We start from the raw sequence: 20,490 nt of genomic DNA, 5'->3' as shown, positions 1-20,490 counted from the left end.
CCCCCCGTGTTCCCTGCCAGCCTAGAGCTGGTCTTCCCCAGCTCAAACTGATGCAATCTTGGGCACATGTGTAGATGCTGGACCCAGGAACAGTTAACTCCAGGGTGAATATTCTGGAGTTTATTGTATCACATTAATTTCACATGTAGATGCACTCATTGAAGTAAAGGAAGTCTTTCCATTGCCTCCTTGGGGAGAAGGATCATTTCCTTTATACTTCTAATATCTGTATGATGTGGAGTGTTCTGATGTTTTAGAGTAAGCTTCTTTTACTTTTGTGAGTGTTCAGTGTGCGTACAAACGTATGGAGATAGGGTGTCCCGCTATTTGTGACAAAATAGTTAAAGAAAAAAATCAGCCCACAGTTTCATGAAGTTAACAATGGTTTTCATATTTTGCTTGATATGTAGCCTTCATATTTCTGCTCTTTCTCTAAGCTAAGTGATGGAAAAATCTCTGAAGATAAGGTTGAAAAACAAAAAATTGCTAAGTTATACCTCTATAAATTTAGTAATGATTCTTGATTTATATTAAGAACATATTTCCTGATATGACTTATTACTGTCTGGATAGAACCCATCTTGGCATCTCTAAGGACACCAGTTCTCAAGCAAGAGATGTTATTATTCTAGCCATACAACATTAGGAGGCTTTCATTAATTATGAGAAAGAAAGGGATATTATAACTTTTTAAATCCAATAGCAACGGTACTCTAGCAGCTACTAACAACACTGTTTCACTGTTGCAGAGGGATATTTCAAAATATTATGCAGCAGCGGTTTTGAGTTTAATTGTCTGCAGATGGTAGATGATCTATTTTCCTCACTCGTTGCCACATTTCTAATAGCACCCAGGCTGTTCTATGTAAATTAGTGATCTTTCATATAATCCTGTCCTTAATTTTCCAATATTTTTCTTTGCATCATTTTACAGCTGCATCATGTTGGATCTGACCTTTTAATTTTTTATATTTTTGATATGTATGTACCATAATGTGTTTAACCATTTAAAGGCAGTCATAAAGCTGCTGGCAAACAAAGAAACATGAGATTTCATTAACATGAACCACAGTAACACTTACCTTTAACAGTCAACAGTTGGTACAGCCCAGCCAAAAACAGCCAAGAGACAACAAGCATATAGCCAGTTCAGGTTTTTGCTTTTCTGTGTCTTAGTGGGAAAATATAAACCTATTTAAAACCAATCTGGCAGAGAGTTGGAGATGTGTTTAACCGGTAGCATGAGAAAAGATATACATACTCAGTTAAGCATTTGCATAGTGTTTGCCTGGGAAAAATTAGGATGTCAATAGAGAAGGTTCAAGTAAAAATATACATGAAGGGTGGCTGAAGAATATTCTACATGAAAATGGTATTTTAAATAAATGTAGGGAAAATATACTGTAAAAATTTAAGTACCAATAAATAAATAAAATTGATATGAATTACTTTGCAGGATTAAATTTATAGAAATCTGGGCAAGCATTAAATTTTCTGGTTAAACAGAAAAGTTGTAGCCAGTAGAGCTAAGCCTCAGTCTCTTGTAACTTCAGATTCATTATTTTTAAGTAATGCATTTTGATTCCTTTTTCTGAATTAATATACAAAAGTCCATTAATATTAGAGTGACCAAACTAACAAATTAAAACAACTAGAGATGAAAAAAGGAACCTGTGTTTTTTCCTTTGTTTCTTTTGTTTTGGGTTTTTGTTTGTTTATAAGAAGTTGAGACAATAAATATTGACCAAGATTCTTCTTGCTGGCCTAGCTTCAGTCTGGCTTTTTTTTCCTCATGCATGCTGACCTGGAAATCTTCCTTTGCCTTAGCTGCGATAATCGTGACTCAGCTTACAACACCATACATTCGCATCGCCCCTGCTGCAGGCGACGACCAACTAACAGGTCAGACATTCAAGTACAGAAAAATCATCTTGCCCATCTGTCTCATTTCTTTTGGCTAATTTTCCCTTTATAGTCTCTTCATTCTGTACTTATTGATGATTTTCCACATTTAAGATTTTTTTTTTTGTTCGGCTTCCAAAGTTATTAAATTAAGTTGTGTGCTTGGCATCCAAACTTACACAGTCATATCCATGAATGTAAAATAAATCCACTGCATGTTTCCATTGTGTGTGTGATCTATGGAATGTTCCTTCAAGCCTAATGTTGTAAAGAAATGTAGCTGTTTTGGCCTTGCTGCGGCTGTAACATCTGCCAGGGTTCTAAGTGTATAAATATATAGATATATATCTATATATCTACAGATATATAGATTATGCGTGAATCTATTTCTTTTTTCCTGAATTATTGGATTGAAGTATAGTGGTTATCTAGTTAATTGATTTGGGGGTCAGTGAGAGATGCTCTTACAAATTAGGAAAACAAACTAGTGTTATGAAAAAATATTTTAGACTTGGGGCTAGTAATACCTAACAGTATTTCAAGGTGCATAAAATGAAAGATAAAATAGAAAGACTGGTAATTGCATCATTTTTGGAAACTAGATATAAAACAAAAAAGTCTCTGAAGTGACATACTGACAAATAAAAATACACAAGGCTGTAAGTTTTCTAAAGGTAAATCAAAAAATAAATTAAACACAGGTGAGATCGTTATTAGGGTCTGGGTTGCTCAAAGGCCAGCTCAAAGTGTAGCAGAAAATCTTTATGAACATGAGGAAATGATTCATTTTGTCATAAAATGAACATGTTCATAAAGCTTTTGAGGGATTTGGAACCCGTTGTATTCTCGAACAGGAGAAAAATACATTAAATTCTTCAGAATCCAAGGTGAGTTTGTTGGAATATGAAGTAGAGGAAGTTAAATCTAGTCCATCAGCATCCAGTGGGGTGATAAACCCATAGACACCTCCAAAATTACCAGCATAATTACTTGGGAAGGATCCAAATGTTATTGTTGCAAAAAATAAAGTTCAAATGCTTGGCATCTGGATGCTGTTATTGTCTACCAGAGAGACAACTGAATGATTCAATATAAAGTGGAAGGACAAATGACACCACGGTTGTAATGCCAGGACAATTTTTTTAGTGACAAACTGCAGACTTTTCACTAACAACTAAACTTTTTTACTGACATACATTTTACATAATGTACATATAACACTATTGCCATGCTGTGAACAAGGACAGGTTCAAATTTAGGGTTTAAGACCAACCTTAGTAAAATATAATACAGCAGTGGTTTTGAATTTAATTTTCTGCAGATGGTAGATAATCTATTTTCCTTACGTGTTGCCACATTTCTAATAGCACCCAGGCTATTCTAATAGCACCCATCACTGCAGCCCTACCTCTGCTGGCCCTGTCTTCCTGTCCCCACAGACCCATAACAGAAGACTACTGTTTGTCTACCAGTGTTATATCAGGGATACAGCAAAAGCACATGGTTGGTGGAGGAGGGTCTACAGCAATAATCATCAGCTAGGGTTATGGTGACACCAGGAGGTGCCTTGAGATCCTTTTGAGGGTATTGCAGGATACAACACAATGCTAGCACTTTTAGGTATTTTACCATAATTTACAAGATAAATCTAGTGAATTCAAATAGGAATCCATAGTTTAAAAACATTCTGACCTGTTGGAAGCTTTCTGAGCTCATCGCAACATAAAAAAACCCTTCTAATATTTCAGTAGTCAAAAAAATGAGTGAAAACTATGAGGTGGCATTTCTCTTTGAGTCTAAGGAGGGGGTGACTTGAGTCAAACCATACTGAGAACCACTGGTTTGTGGGCTACAAAGCCCTGAGAAAATGTTTCTTATAGGGTGTTCTGCTCCCATGCAGACACCAGATGGTGCTGCTCAGCTCTGTCTGTATTTCAGGCTTGTCCCAATAAGGGATCTGTGATCAAGCTCCAGTCACTTAGTGTTTTTATGGATGGCTCATGGTTACAGACTGTATGGACAGGCATTTTTAGAGTTGTTTTTTATAATCTGTCCATAATGGACTGTTGGCAATGCTGAATAACATCTCCACCATAGTTTACCAACTAGGGATACTTTTTTAAATAAAAGAATCTAGTGACATATAAAACAGAAGTCTTTACTTAAATTAAGAAAACTGTGAAATGTATCTTTGTATTATTTAATAAAATGTTAGCTGATTATCATGTTATAGGATCTGTTAAGAATAATGGAAATAATGTAGTTAGGTGAAGTAACTGTTGAGGAAATGCAAGTTTATTACTATTCTGGACCTTTCTAAAGGACAGTCAGCATGTATTTTTACAACTCAAATGTTCTGCTTTTTCTTTTTTCTTTTTTTTTAAATCCTGGAGAATAAAAGGAAAGCTTTTGAAGAGACAAGGACTGTCTCTTCCATTTTATTAAAGTTCTTAAAGTTGTGATTTCTTTGGCATAGGATTCAAATAATATATGAAAACTTCCTCGACTTTGAGAATTAGAAATGTTTATCAGCTTTTTAAAGAAAAAGATGGTATATACCAGAACCTAGTGATATGCAGTAATAAATGAACAGCTATAGTGCAGTGGGTATAACATTATGTAACAATTTTTTTTTTTTTTTTTTTATTTCTCATTTGATGCTGGATACTGGTTTCTCACTGGATGATTTATGGCAACAAAATGTTTACTCAAACCATCTTTGGAAATTGTCATAAATCTGCTGTTTTTCAGATCTCTGGCTTCTGTTTCCTTTTATTTCTCAGAAATAATCTCTGCAGTGGGAGCAAAGAAATGAAATGATACCAGCATTGACAAATATTTTTCATAAAGTAATATCTGAAAATTGAATATTTTCTGATATTGTGCTGCAGACCCAGTCCTTCCTAAGTTTCCTTTTAATTTCTGTGATCACCCATCCTGTCAGAAATTCGAAAGTGGGAGATGGAGAGACCAAAGGAGAAGCATCTGTTAGGTTTTCTTGAATAAATTAATTTCCAGTTGTTCTGGTGTGAGGAATAATAAGGGAGTAATAAACCCTTTGGCCCAGCTATAAACCCATTCTTTGGGCTCAACAAAGACACTACTGTGACTCTAACAGAACAAATTTGTCATGATTCCTGCCTCCAGATGAATTGTGGACCTCAAGATAAAGAAGATTCTCATTACTGCAGGAAGTGGGACCATGTTTAATTTCCTCACTCAGACCTGCATACTCCCTTATACAAGTGCTGCCCAACCTTTTGGCTCTGTGAGCCAGCTGAATTGTCCAGGTCCATGGGCCTAATCTGGTGTCTGGCCCTGGTCCTGCACACTATCACTCCCGTGGCCTCAGCCCTGTGAGCTGGTTCAGACTCAGAACCCATGGAAGTCCAGACGGAAGTCCTGGCCCTCTGTAGCAGATCATGCCAAGCCTCATGCCAGATCAGGCCTGCAGCCCCAAGCACCAGATCATGACAGTCTGTAGCCCAGGGGTGGACAGTTATTTGAGCTGGAGAGCCACTTAATAAGTTTTGGTAAGCTTGCACGTGCACACACACCGACACGTGCACCCACACACATGTACATGCATGTATATACACAGTCATGTGCAGACACACACGAACACACACATGCAGACATGCAAACAGACATACACAAGCTCCCCACAGCTCTCCCTCCACCCCCATGTGGTCTGAAGCAGCATGCAGAAACACAGTGTAGCACCAGCCTGGTATGGCCACATGCCAAGGACTCAGGGTTGGGGAGTGGGTGCAGGGAGAAGGGAACAAAGAACTATAGGTTATTTGGGCCTAGCTGGGCTGGTGCCATGCTGTGTTCCTCCATTCTCCCCACATGCAGCTGGGCCTGTCTGGTGCCATGTTATGTTCTTACATGCTGCTTCGGGCCATGTGGGTGCAGCTGAAGCAGCTGGCATGGCTCCTACCTGATTTGGCCACATACTGGGGACTTGAGGTCAGGTAAGAGTCATGCTGGGGTAGGGCAGGACCTACTCCAGCTGTGCCCATGTGGCATAATTGGAAGCAGTGTGCAGAAACACAGCATTACACTGTTAGTAATACCTGCACCCCTACCAGGCCTCGATCTAGCTCAGGCTGGTGGAGCCTGGATAACCTGCAGCTCCCATCCCTCTTTCCCTTGTACTCCCTTCACCACTAGTGGGGAGACCCATACCTGAGCTTTAACTTCTACTGGAGTCTGGTCTGTCTGGTCTGAGAATGGCTGCAATGCCAGAGGTGTGTACAACCTAGCTGGGCAGAAGCCTGGCCAGAAGCTCACCACCTCCTGCTTTGGAGCATACATAGGGGACTGAGGGACAGGGCAGGCCAGTCCAGGCCGGGGAGGAGAGTGGCTGCCTGCCCACTGTAGCCAGAGCTGCTGCTGCTGCCGCTGCATTTTAGCATTTGAGGGAAGAAATTTCTATTTGGTTTCTAAATGGAGGGTCCAGAGAAATGCTTCACCCATAGCTAAAATGTAAAATGTGTCTGCATTCCTAAACACTGGCAGTGTTTTCTGTTGTTCTTCATCTAAACCCACCCTATTCCTGATATTCCCATCAGCAACCCATTCTGAACTTCAGTGATGTCACACTTATATGACAAACCTTCATCCTGAGCTGCAGTTAATGAGCCTTACATCATTAGTTTCACAAAGTTTTTCATCTCCTCTCCCTTCCTGTATACCAAGTAAAAGGATTGCCAACTGTAGGAGCAACCCCAGTTCACCTTAAATACCTGGACATGTTGTCCCTTAAATGTTTAGACACAGCAGCAAGTAGGAGTTTTCCTTCAGTTGCTAGGGGTATTGGGTCTCAGGCAAAACAGATTTTTCCAGTCATGGATCAGTCCTTACTGCAGAGGCAGAGCTACTGCCAATCTAGCAGCAACTGTGGCAGGGTTAACACTGTAGCTCTGACCCCAAATGATGAACTTGGTCATTTCCTCTCTGGGCTGGTAGCGAGGGAAGTGGGACAATAATTGTAGCTGCCATCCATGTTTCCATTACTTTGTTCAAGCACAGATCAGTTTCTTGACTTAAGACATACATCCCAATGTTGGAGGGCCGATTTTGGGAGGAAAGGCACATGGGGTGCCTATACACATACAGTGAGACTATTCCAATTTGCTGTAATTACAGCGCATTGGAGCAGACTTAATTAACTGAGTCTGCTGGACTGTGGTAATTACCATGCTCCAGCAGACTCCAGTGTCACATGTATCAGTATCCCCACGATGAAAAATGGTGGGATCACTTTAACTAAAACTTATTCTATGAGCTTTAATTAAAGTGCCTCTGCTGCCATTTTTCAGTGCAGGGATGCTGATACACATGATTCATAGATTTATAGATTCTAGGGTTGGAAGGGACCTCAATAGATCATCAAGTCCAACCCCCTTCCTAGGCAGAAAAGAGTGCTGGAGTCAGATGACTACAGCCAATACCCTATCCAGCCTTCTCTTAAAGACCCACAAGGTAGGGGACAGCACCACCTCCCTTGGAAGCCCATTCCAGATTTTGGCCACCCTTACTGTGAAGAAATTTTTCCTGATAAATCTGCTCTCTGTCAGTTTGTGACCATTGTTCCTTGTTATCCCAAAAGGTCTCCTGGTGAACAGAGCACCTCCGATCCCTTGCTGCATCTCCCTAATGAATTTGTAGGCGGCCACAAGATCACCTCTCAACCTTCTCTTGCGGAGGCTGAAGAGGTCCAGGTCCCTCAGTCTCTCCTCGTAGGGCTTGTCCTGTAAGGTCCTAACTATATGAGTGGCCCTCCTCTGGACCCTCTTGAGTCTATCAACATCCTTCTTGAAGTACAGTGCCCAAAACTGGACACAGTACTCCAACTGCGGTCTGACCAAAGCCACATAGAGGGGAAGTATCACCTCCTTGTTTCTATTCGTCATGCATCTGCTGATGCATGATAAAGTGCGGTTAAGCTTTGCTGATGATTTTGTCACACTGATGCTCCAGACACTTCAATTACAGCGGCTCCATGAGCCCCTCTGATTAACCCCAATCTCCAGACCCCATGTATAAACGCCCTTCTTGTCTGCAAGTAAATATGGTAGTATCATATAACGTGTTGCTGAGGCAGCTGTGCAGTTTTGATAGCTGAAAAGGATAATAGGCCAGAAAAGCTAACAAAAATGATTAGTGACTATGTTAATATCATTCATTTGATGATACAGTAACTAACACACTTTGGATTTTTTACGAGTATCCCTAAAAAGTTAATTTAAATTCTACATCATTCACCCATATGGGCAGAAGTATAGGAAGATTATTTAAATATATTGTATCGGTCACTACTATCAATAAAACGGACTGCATAAACCTATAACAAAATTGGTTTTTTTGCAGACTGAATATTATGTTGCCCCAATTTTTAGTTTAGCCATTATGTGACTTCCATACTTGTGCTCACAGGAGCTTGTGGGTGAAGCTGGTATCATATTTAACTACCTGATTGCACTGTATGTTAAGTAGCTAGGTATTTAAATGCTGTCAGTTGTAGTTATTTTCAACTTGGGAGCACAGAATGGAAGGGAGGTTTTAAAATTCAGAAAAATAAATATGATATAATAGAATCTTGTTTTTCAGTCACCTTTAACCAAAACTCCTTCATATGTAAATCTAGATTAAGTTTGTTTGATATGAATGTAATTCAGTTTTCTGAACCACCCTCCATAGGTTCAGATTAATTGATGTCCTTAAAACATTTCTGACTGAAGGGTTTGCAATTTCTATGAGGGCTGAAGAGGAAATGCACAGTAAGTTATTAAACTTAGAAAAAAATCAAGGCCAATATGAAAAATGGGTCATCTGAAGATTAGCATGCAGCAAGTTATTACATATGTTCTATATTAAAACAGACTAACTGAATTAGACAGGTCTTAAAGGAGAGTGACCCTTGAATGTTTGGTTGCCACTGTAAGCAACTACATTGTGTTTCACTATTTTGTAAGAAATTTCATTCAGTAGTTTTAGTTTAGCTATATTTGGTATTCATTGGACCCATGCCTCATCCCCTCCCATCTACATTCTGATGAAATACCATGCTTAGAATTACGATTATAATGTTAATTCTTTAATTCATTTTCTTAATTGTTGAATTGTGTCTGGCTACTTTGATAAAATATTTTCATTTGTGATTTAGTGGCACAGCCACTTCTGAGCTAGATGTTGTTGAGCCTGATTTCCAGAGAACACACTTTTTTCCATCCATCTCCACCACTAATCATACATGCATCTGGAAAGATAATCTTTCTGTTATACAGTCTTCATAAAATGAAGCATCGATTATGATTCAAACACGAGCAAGATAGATCAGTGTTTGTAGAATTTCTTGAACGTGTGAAAACTAAGGTTTAAAAACAGAAAGAAAAGAAAACAGTGATGTGCTTAAAACTTATAATCATTTTTACCCAACATAATTTAAGGTCTAGATGAACAGTATATTTTATAACCATATTAAAAGTTGACATAAAAATAATCACAATTCGCTACTCCTCCCTTAGAGAATTATTGCCCTAATAAAATATAGAGATTTCTTTAACTGTGAGATTCGACACATGAGTGTTATTGGAATATGCTGGGCCAAATAATGCTTGCTTTCCTTCCTGCATAAATCTGAACTAAATGCACTGAAGCCATTGATTGACTAAATTAAAACCAGGATTGATTTCCTCCTCTCCCCCCCCCAAATATGTATTCAATTTCAGTTTAGTCAGTCACTGACTTCAGTGGAATTATTGTACCATTCATTGCACCACCATATATATATTTTGGGGGGAAAAATCAGTGGGCTTACTCTGGGTTTAAATCAGTATTACTGACAACAGAATTTGGCATTTTGTTTATTAGTACAAACAATAGCAGCCTGAATTTGAGAAGGCTTATTTTCCTATTAATCTAGTTTATTGGACAGAACCTATTTAGTTTCTTTGCCAATATTTGTGGTCTCTGCTGTACAGCATAAATGTAATTTAACTATTATAAGTAAAGGATGGGCAGACATCTGAATTCATTTTTCTCCTTCCTGAATTGTATAACATTGATTTAGATGCATTCTGACATGATGAAATCTAAAGCACTGCTTTGGGTAAGTAGGAATCCATGATTTGTCGGTTGGCAAGATACCACTGTGTACAGTAACAAAAGCTGTACACAGATGTTACAGCAGGATGAATACAACCATTTTAAGAGTTTATTCTTCTCTTGAAAATTCTGTGCAGTGCCCAATGGCATCAGTGAGAGTTATGAAGAATTAACATGGGGAGGGTGAATACCTTTTATTGTGTAATGTCAAAGTTACATACAGTGGCTCTGCAAAGCCAAGAAATAGTGTGAGGAAGGATCTGACTACCCATTCTGAGATTGCAAGCCTGTTGTTATATTATGGCTCTAACATTTTTTATACTGGTAGTTCAAGGATTTTGATCCTCCCTGTTCAGCTGGACAGAATGTAAAGTGAGGAGAAAATTTTCTACTTTCTGCAACACCAGCCAAATGCATTTTAATGGGCTGGAGTGTCACTTGTGATTTATTGCCCTTTTTTGTTCTTTTATGTGTTATATTTGTCATTTTGCTATGGCAGTTTCATCTATAAAACAGTATAGTTACAAGAAAATGTTAAGAGGATACAGAAGTGCCATGGGAGCTGCTGTTTCTTACTTTTTCAAATCCCCCTCACCCCTTTGCAGTGAACTACTGAGTCAAATGTCAGGCATTCAGAACCAGTACAGCAAAAGTACATAGTATTTTAAACATAGGTACGTTTTTCATGTGTAACATAAGCAAAGCAGTTAATATTAAACAATTATATTTTGAGAGTATAATGATAACATTGACAGCCATTGCCTTCAGATATGTGGCCATGCAGCATTATAGCATAATATAAATAAACCATGCCCCTTTTCAGCTATATATTGGGAATCTGAATTGATTAGAAGTCAGTTGACTGTGTAATTACACCAACAGTATTAAGAGCTGTGCTTCATTTTACTCTAGCAAGTATGTTTTACAGGGTTTAGTCAAAGTAAAATGGCAGCCTTTCCTAGAAATTTGGTTTTATTATAATAATACCAAGAAACCTTACTCAGGGAGCCTAGCCCTTGTTGCGCTAGATCAGTGATTCTCAACCTTTTTAGGCTTAGGAGACTCCTCAGAAAATGCCAGCTCTTATCTTTCACTCATTTTTGACTACAGAAAAATAATAGAGCAATTCTTCTGTTGTAAAGAACTCAGATTAGGTCAGAATCATATTGATGGTATGGATTCATATTTGAAATTTCTGGGCTTATCTTGCAAATCATGGGTAGGTATTGTTCTTCACAGCACTCTTGAAAGGATTTGGTGGGACCCTGGCTTATTGTCACTGTGCTAAGTACTATAATGAGTCATATAAGTAATGGTTGGTGGATTGTCTGTCAGTAGCAGAATGACTACATTTTTCCTGCATTTTTAGGAGAATTGGGTGCTGAGTTCAAGGGAAAACTCATGAAAGTATTCCTCTTTGCCCCCAGGATGCCTTTAGCCATGCACATTAGATGATGGAGTAAGTGCAAATCATAGTAAAAGGTCTGCAGAGCATAGGAGCAGAAGTACTGCTGTTCTGTGCCACAGGAAAAGGCGGTACAATAAAGCCTTTCCTCAGACCTTAGGAAGGCCCCAGCACCCATTTCACTTATTTAGACTTTGCACTTTAAAACAGGATTTGCTTCTTTGTTCAGGACACCCAAAAGTTGGTGTGGAGGCTGCTTCAAGCCCCTCAACAGAACTAACTGATTTGGAATTTTGTGGATACCCATTTAGATCTGAGAGAATTTGGCCCAAATGCATGTAAAATGTTCGGGTTTTTTTAATGTAATGAGTTGTGGCCAAGAGATCAAGAACAACCATAACTAAAACCTGTTTGTTTAGTTCATCCAAACGAGGGGGCAAGAAATCAATCCAGCCAAAAATTTATTGTGTAATGTGATTAAATCAAATAAATAGTTTTCCTTTATTTTTTCATCACTATAAAGAACTGTCATTCAAAATGAGACCATGAATGAACTGACCAGTGTAAATTCTAACAGATTTGACAAATTTCTACCATCTGTCTGGTCGAGGTTGACCTTATATCTCATCCAAAATGTGGCCGTTTCAACAACAGATTGAAATAGCAACTAGTACAAAAAAACCTAGAAAAATAGTTCATGCATCATATAAAGTGTGAAGTCACTCATATGAAAAATTATTCTTTGGATTCACAGTTGCAAACTGTCCCTAATTTACAGAAAATCCATAAATAACCAGGCTAAAAATGTCAGCCTCCCCATAAATTCTATTTGAAATTTGTGCCATTCAAAAAAACATGAAACCAAAACAGCAATATAAAATTTGCTCTGAAAAAACATGGAGCTGATTGAAGTTCCATGGTCAGAAAAGAAGCTGGACATGGTGTTGAAGCACAGACAGAGCGCAGCACTGCTACCAGGTGATCAAGGTGGAACACAGCACCTTGAAGTAACCTTTTCTCAGGGCTTTGTGGCTCCTTCCTGAACCCCCAGCCATGTGCTGCTGCTCCTGGTGCAACCTCTTGTCTGCCTGTAATGCTGCTGAGTGGCAGGTAGGCACGAAATGGTCCTTTGGGGTGTCTGTGATGGGACAGAGATAATGGGGGGTGGGCTGGCAGGGGCAGCATGGTGGGGGGTGAAATCAGGGGTACCAGGGTATGAGGGAGGTTAGAAAATCCATAGGATGTAAATGGTATAAAACCATTGCTGTAGTTAAGCAGGGTTGCTAACCCAATCATTTTTTTCTTTGCTGATAATAAGAAAACTTTTTACTGACAACCAAACTTTTTCACTATAGCTTGATCTCAGCCCTTGTCTAGGGCCTGGCAGAAGGGTTACATTTTATAGAATGTAAAATGTATGTCGATAAAAGCATATATCTGTAAAAAGGTTTGTCAGTAAAAAGTTTGGAGATTGTTAGTAAAAATGTTTGTCTTGGGCTGGTAATCCTGATTGGATTTTTACTTTCCAAAGTCAAACATGTTCTGCACCAAAAGGAAAATTAATTAGAGACACAGGAAGAGTGACAAGAAGTGTTATCAGAGTATGTTTGTGTGTGTTGGTGTGGATACGTGCATGCATACACACACGCATAAAAATTCCATTTTTCCCCTGTGTAGTTACTGACTGTAGTATTTGTAAAATAACAATTAAAAACACAGTTTAAAAGAAAAATAGGGACCTGTTTTGAGTAAAATAAATTGTAGTTCTGAGGCATTACAAATCTGGAAACTTCTAGGTCACTGTATTTTAAGAAATAGGAAATAAACATCATAACATTTTGTGGAGACCTTTAAATTATTATATGTAAAGAAGCATTTAAATGTACTATAGCATATAGAGGCCACAGTACATGGAAAGATAGCAAGCAGAAGAACAGTATTCTTGTACAGTAATCAAGATGATACAGTGCATACCACCTTGGGCAAAAGAGTGTTACCATAACTCACGTAGTGTCTGTATTCCATGAAGAGAATTAAAATGTTAATACGTTTATCTAAGGCATTGAGCTATCTGAAGTAATTTTTCAAAACTGTGCAAGCCACCATTGTAATTGTTAATGGGAAATGCAAACCTAATTCTCCAGACATTTACTCAAAATATGCATCTCAGTAATAGTGGGAGTGATGCTGTGCTGGCATTAGAACACCATTGTAAAATGGGTGGTAATCCAGCTTATGGTGTATTTTCAAGTATTTTTTCCGTAATTTTAAACATTAATGAGCTTTTTCATCAACTCATTTCTTCCAGCTATCGCTGATTAAGAAATTTGTGTAAATAGAAACCTCTCAAGCAAACCAGGCCTGTTCATGGTTTTGCCTGAAATCCACATGGAATTTGCAGTCTGTCATGGTTATGAAGAGAAACAGTGAAATGCAGCAGTTTCTGACTGAGTTCTGCTTTATTGTTTGAGTTCAGGCCTGAAATTCAAAGTGATGCATAGCAGAAGGGGCAAACCTACATAGGTCAAAACCAAAGAAAGCATGTATGAAACCCCTGTGCAGCAAAACGGTCACATTTTACACAATCCTAGATTTTGCATCATAAAATAAGACTGCTTCCATTTACAACTAAATACCGTGTTAATTTGCAGTGAAATGAAAGTGACTACTGAAAGTGCTCTTAAAGGCTGTGGTTTAAAAGTAATTTGCAGACAAAATCTACAAATCAATAGGAACCAAATATATATTCAAAGAAGGCCTGGTCTATCCCTGTCTCAGTTTGATTGCTGATATATTTAACATTGTTCAGTTTAGACAGCTCTTTTATTGGTGGAACTGTCAATAATTCTGAAATTTTACTAAATATAACATTGACCTTCAACATCCTGTTCTCATAGGGAAGCTAGCAGGCTGTGGAGTGGACGCTTATACAGTCAGGTGAGTGGCCAACTGGCTTAGGGACTGCACCCAGAGAGTGGTGGTGGACAGGTCGTTCTCGACCTGGAAGGAGGTGGGAAGTGGGGTCCTGCAGGGTTTGGTCCTTGGACAAGTGTTATTTAATATCTTCATCAGCAATTTGAACAAGGGTGTGGAGAGCACCCTCTCCAAGTTCGCAGATGATACCAAGTTATGGGGCAAAGTTAACACACGAGAGGGCAAGAAGCAGATACAGGCTGACCTGGACAGGTTGGATCAATGGACAGAACAAAATAGGATGCAATTCAACAAAGATAAATGCAAGGTACTCCACCTGGGGAGGAAGAATCCCCAGCACACCTGTAGGTTGGTAGCTCAGCGGCTGAGAGGGATCTTGGAGTCATAGTTGACTCCAAGGTGAACATGAGCCGGCAGTATAACAAAGCCATCAGCAACGCCAATCGGACCTTGTCATGCATTAGCAGATGCATCACCAACAGATCAAGGGACGTAATGTTCCCCCTCTATGTGGCATTGGTCAGGCCGCAGTTGAAGTATTGTGGACACGGAGAATCTGGAGAGGGTTCAGAGGAGAGCCACTCACATGATTAGTGGTCTCCATGAAAGACCCTATATGGGGAGGCTGAGGGATCTGGATCTCTTCAGCCTTCACAAGAGACGTCTGAGGCGAGACCTTGTAGCCACCTATAAGTTTATCAAGGGAAGACAACAGGGAATTGGAGATGCGCTTTTTGCCAGAGCGCCCCTAGGAGTAACTAGGAATAATGGGTACAAACTAGTGGACAGTAGATTCAGGTTGGACATTAGGAAGAAATTTTTTACAGTAAAGGTCACCAGAATCTGGAGTGGGCTTCCAAAAGAGGTGGTACTATCACCTAACTTGGAGGTCTTCAAGAGGAGGCTTGATAGACACCTGGCTGAGGTCATCTGACCGTGGTTCTCTTTCCTGCCAGGGGCAGGGGTCGGACGCAATGATCCTTTGTGGTCCCTTCCAACTCCACAATCTATGAATCTATGGCATGACATTGCTATAAAAGTGGAATCTACTCAGTTATTTTTCCTTTCTTATGACTTTTAACTCCTGTTCCCCTTCCTCTAATCATTTTCCTTCTTTCCTGTCCAAGTGTCAGATGAAAAGTGAACATTGGCTTTATAATTTTAAAAGTTGAAATTGGAAACATTTATTTTTTTACATTTACATTTACATTTTTAATCACACTTTTTATAGGGATGTTTATTATGTCTATTTATTCTGTCATGGATAACATACCCCTCTTCTCATGCTGTGGCCTATATTATGCTCTTGGAGATAACCTTCAGATGATAAATAAAGTGGCAAGGGATCTCTGGGGCATTGACCATGCAACATTTCTAGTAACTTTTCCTAGAAGGTAGCAGGTTGGTTGGGAATCTTTGGAGAAGACAGAGTGCAAACTCTGAATCCTATCAAGGAGTGGCAGTATAGGTCTGGAGTGGCAAAAATATCCACTTTGAGGTCTAAGTATTGTCCCATGGTTTCTTGGGCTATGGACAGACATTTAGAAAGCCTGAGCCTGAATTGATTCAATCTTTGGAGGTTAGTCTAACCTACCTAGGTTGAGCCGGTTTGCAGCTGCACAGACATTCCCTCTGGACTGAGGAAATGCAGGCATATGCCTGCAGTGGCTCGGGCTAGAACCTGGGGGGGGGTACTAAAACAGCCCTCCCTTCCCTTCTATAGTGATGAGCTTAATGGGACATGGCCAAGCCCCTGCAGGGCTTCTGATTAGGGAGGGGTATAAAGCACCATGCTGCTTCCACCATCCCGGGCTTTTCCTTGCTCACTGCTCAAGGGGTGGGAGTGTTGTCAGCTAGCACTCTGAGGTAAAGGTGTGGGGATGCATTGCATGCATCTGTTGATGATACTGAGCTTTTCAATCTCCTTCTCCCTGCTTCTTCATACTGTCTGCAAACCTGACAAGTGAGGGAGGTGATAACAACATGTTTATCAGCCAGAAGGGAGGTGATAACAACATGTTTATCAGCCCATCAGCAAAACAAAAGCTTCTCTCATTAGTTCAAGATTCTCTTAAACAGCTTTTTCTAAGAAAGAAACAGAGGGACATTACTGGATGACCTGTTGATTAGCTCCCAAAAGCCCTAAGCAGACTCTGTGGGCAGGGCTGGGCTGGGCTGTTCGGTCTGCAGAGGCTCCCCCCTGGGTCCTACTGCCCCTGGCTCTTGTCAGCTTTGACAGGATGCTGGGGCAGATAAATATTTATTTTCTGAAATTTTTAGGGGCCCCACGGGCCAGATTGAATGGCCTGGTGGGCTGGATGTAGCCTGCGGGCCGTATTTTGCCCAGCCCTGCAATAAGCTCATGGAGGGGCTTAGTGCTACTGAAAACTGTTTGCCATTAAGGGTGCTGACAAAAGTGACATTTGTCATGTGATCGGCCCCCTATGCTGTGCCACACAGCTGCAGAGCACTTTAAAAGTGGCTAATCATGTGACAAATTAAACCTAATCTAACGAGGGATCAGATGAAGGCACTGCAAAGTGGAGCATCTTAGGAAATTTATGTCAATCCTTGTGCATGATGGATTTGATCCCCATTTTGCGCCCATTCCCCCCAGCCCTTCCTAGCAGCATGCTTTAGAGTGGGGAACTGCATGTCTGTCAACGCCCTAACTGATAATTAGGCATTTTTGTGGTTATGAGGGCAATTCCCTGTTCCACTTTGTATTTATAGTCCCCAGGCCTCAAAAGATACAGTTAATCATTGTCTGCAACATAACAGAGCATCTCTTCACCACTCCCAAGGTAGGGCTACTTTATGTTAGTGGAAGCAAGGGCAGTAGCAATCTAACTGCATATGTTCATTATAGCACAGCAAAAAAATTGTCTCGTTGAATTTCATACTGATCATCTCATTTCTCTTGACTTGTTGGAGAACTTCTTTCCACAGTGTCCAATTTGATTCTATGTCTTTCCTGCCTGGTGAAGGACAATGGGGCGGTAATTGGAGCTCTTCAATTAGGGATTTTTATACTACCCCAAAGGAGGGGAAAGTGCCTGCATCTTTGAGAGAGAACTCATACAAGCTCCAAGCTCAAGAAAAATTCCCTTGTTGCTTACAATATATCAATAATCCCTTTGTATTTACAAAATCTATATGAAATATTGTCCATTTTGAGACAACTCCTAGGATTTATGATTTTCTTGATGCTTCTCAGCTGTGTTGAATTTGTCACTTTTCAGTTTGTCTGCCATAGCTTTCTGAGTGCATTTCAAGGTGCTAGTTTTGACCTATAAAACTCTGGAATTTGCATACCTAAGGGACTTCCTTCTCCTATATGGCCCTACACAATCCCTAAGGCCTTCCAAGAGCAACCTCATAGAAGTTTCATCAGTAAGCCAAGTCAGCTTGGCAAAACCACATGAGAGGTTGTTTTCTCGGCTCTTGAACCACCTCCCATCATGCAGAAGCTCTGCAAGACTTTTCTATTTGGGCAGGCATTTAGCAAACAAAACTGGACCAAGATATTGTTTAGTGGTCCTCAGTTTTATTTTGTTATTATGTTAATTATAGTTGCCCTTTTAAATTTCTGTTTCTCTTGCTGTAAACTGCCGTGAGCCATTGTTGGAAACGGCAGTATATAAATCACATAAATACATGGTTTCAGGTCTAGGTGTGGTACAGAAACTGTACTGGTGTTGGTGGTCGCTCTCTGGCATTGAGTCAAGGTGAGAGGACCATGATGCGAATAGGTCTAGCCTCTGCTTTTATAGTACTTTGTGTTGGCTTGCCTTCAGACCTTTGTAGGAGTGGAGCATGGTTATTCTGGATTGGCTTTCTTTTCTCTGAGAAGCCAAATGGAGCAATAGGGGAAGCTTTGCCCAGAAGCTTGTTATTTGTAGACTTATGTAGAAGTGGACTGTTTGCAGGTATCCATGCAGTCACAGATGTTAACCACAAGGTAAAACATCTTGTACCTTCAGTACATATATTGGACCATTACAAGAGTAGGAAAGAGAAATGGGTTCCAGTAGACTGACAACACCAAACTTCTGGTAACTGTAATGCAGCTGAGCCCTTTACGATGCCTTTGAGCAGGCCATTTGTAGACAAAATAGTGCCAGATCCCATGATAATAACTCCTACGGTTTCTCTACACTGTAAGTTTATTTCTATTAAATGGTTTTCATTCAAGCCCTTTCAGACATTTCCTTCCAGTTTTGGCTCTCAGTTGAAAATATGGACTGATATAAAATCAGTCTTTTAGTTTTAAGATGGTGGTTTTTTATTGCATTTGTCAGTGTGTCTGTCAATTACCCCCTCTATCCTCCTATTTTCCGCCTGCCACGACTTGGATCTTAAAGAGATGAAATAGGGAGGAAGTGGTTGTTATGAGAGGAAGTACCACACTGAGATAAACTTACTTTTTTTTGCTTTTATTCAGTGGTTTGCAGTTGTTAACAGGGAACTCCTCTCTTGGGGGAGATCACAGTCCAAAGGGTTAATCTTGGGGGTCTCCAGCGTCCTGGCCAGCCCCTGATCTAGTGTTACAGTCCCTGAAAGCCACGCCACCTTTATCTAGTTACTCTATTAGCAGATTGTTACAGCCATGGTTAGTCCTCTCATTGTTGCTAACGAGCCAATTAGTGGCTTGTTACAGCTGCCGCCTGCAGCTTTCTCCGGCAGAGCTGCTGTTCAGACTCCGCGGCTCTCCCTTGATCTCCTGGTCCTCAGTGTCCCTTTGGAACGTCCTAGAGTCCCCTGGATTCTCCAGGGGTCTGGTAGGAGTCCTCCCCCTCTCATCACCTCTTCAACTCACCGGAGCCTCCCCGAACTTTGATAGCAGCATCTGCTCCCACCCGTGGCACAGCTCCGCTCCTCCTGTCACTCACTACTGTTCCTGTAGTATCAAGGTCAATTGGTGCCTGGGCCCTGGGATTCCTTTGCTCCCTCTGATCCTGAATCAGGTCCCACTTCCCCAATCCTTCTCTCTGGAGGCTCCCTCTCTCTTGCAGCATCTCTCTGTGCTTCCACTCTGATGCCTGAAGGCATCCCTCCTCCTCTTCCTCTCCGTCTTATCCTCCGGAGTCTAGTCACCATTGGCTCCTTAGGGCCAGGGCCTGCCCCACTTGTGGTGTAATTATTTCCAGCCGCCCCCATTCCCTTAGCAACAGGGTCTCAATGGGGACCCTGTTACAGTGTTCTCCAAAGGCTTAACTGTGGGCTCTGCCTCTTGTGATAGTACCCAAGCCTTCATTCCCTGCCTGTACTTGGGAACATGGGATTTAGTTTCTGGTGTCACTGGCACAAGTTCCCCTAGGTCTTTAGGTCTTAACTGATGAGCTGTTCTCCAGAAAGCCTTCCTCTGCAGTCTAAATTTCTATCTTCCATCAGTCTGAGGGTCCACCCTTTATGAATAAGAACTAGCTGCATAAGAGTGAATCTGTTCCAATAGATTGTCATACTTTCCCATTTCCAATCAGTCAGCCCCCTTAATTAGAGGTTTTCACCCACCAAATGTTACATGTAGTGGAGTTACGTAGACCTCTGCTGTGCTCAGATATCCTCTTAGCTCTAAACCAGATGGTGATCTTGCATATGCAACTGGCCAAAAGGCTTTTACTTTTCATTTCAAATACCGACTTTACTACCATAATCCATTTTGTTTTCTATCTCAGGATTGTAATTAAGGATGTTGTTCTGTGACTGGATGAATTCAGAGATATAGCTAAAGAGCTCTATTCCCTGGGCAACAGCAGCCAACAGGGCAAGGGCAAGGGCAGTGGTCATGTGGCCACTGGTGCTGGTAACAGTAGATCAGCAGCAGCAGCTACATTGTTACTTGCATCTAAATCAGTGCTGCCCCAACCTTCCTCCCCTTTAGTTGCACTGCTGGATGTATTTAAACATACAAGGGAGTATTTAAAATGCAGGTTTTTCCTTCTGAAGAGAAGGCCTTTTAAACTATTTGAAATATTAAGTTTTCAACTTACTGCAAGTTTGCAATATGTTATTAGTCTGGACTATATATCAGATGCTTATTCATTGGTGGGTATAGTATGCAGTTTTCAGGCTGTTCTGATCTACAAATGATCTAAGATCTATCTACGTGAAAGACCAAGGCTCCTTCCACC

General features: G+C 40.4%; 1 protein-coding gene across 6 annotated transcripts in view; it reads left to right on the top strand.

Moving 5' to 3' along the window:
- Window positions 1–20,490, top strand: part of PTPRM (protein tyrosine phosphatase, receptor type M) — a 728,011-nt gene that overhangs the window by 472,920 nt on the left and 234,601 nt on the right. For 4 of the 6 annotated variants that reach the window (XM_019546207.1, XM_019546215.1, XM_019546223.1 and 1 more), the window contains exon 14: window positions 1,828–1,902. The exons of the other annotated variants lie outside the window; for them this stretch is intronic. In XM_019546207.1, coding sequence (XP_019401752.1) covers window positions 1,828–1,902 — 75 coding nt within the window. The remainder of the gene's footprint in view (window positions 1–1,827; window positions 1,903–20,490) is intronic. 6 annotated transcript variants of the gene reach the window in all.

This window comes from Crocodylus porosus, unplaced genomic scaffold (assembly GCF_001723895.1).
Source record: "Crocodylus porosus isolate Cpor-Errol unplaced genomic scaffold, CroPor_comp1, whole genome shotgun sequence".
Lineage (NCBI taxonomy): Eukaryota > Metazoa > Chordata > Crocodylia > Crocodylidae > Crocodylus > Crocodylus porosus.
Note: the sequence above shows the minus strand (reverse complement) of the source record. Positions and strands in the feature narration are given on the sequence as shown.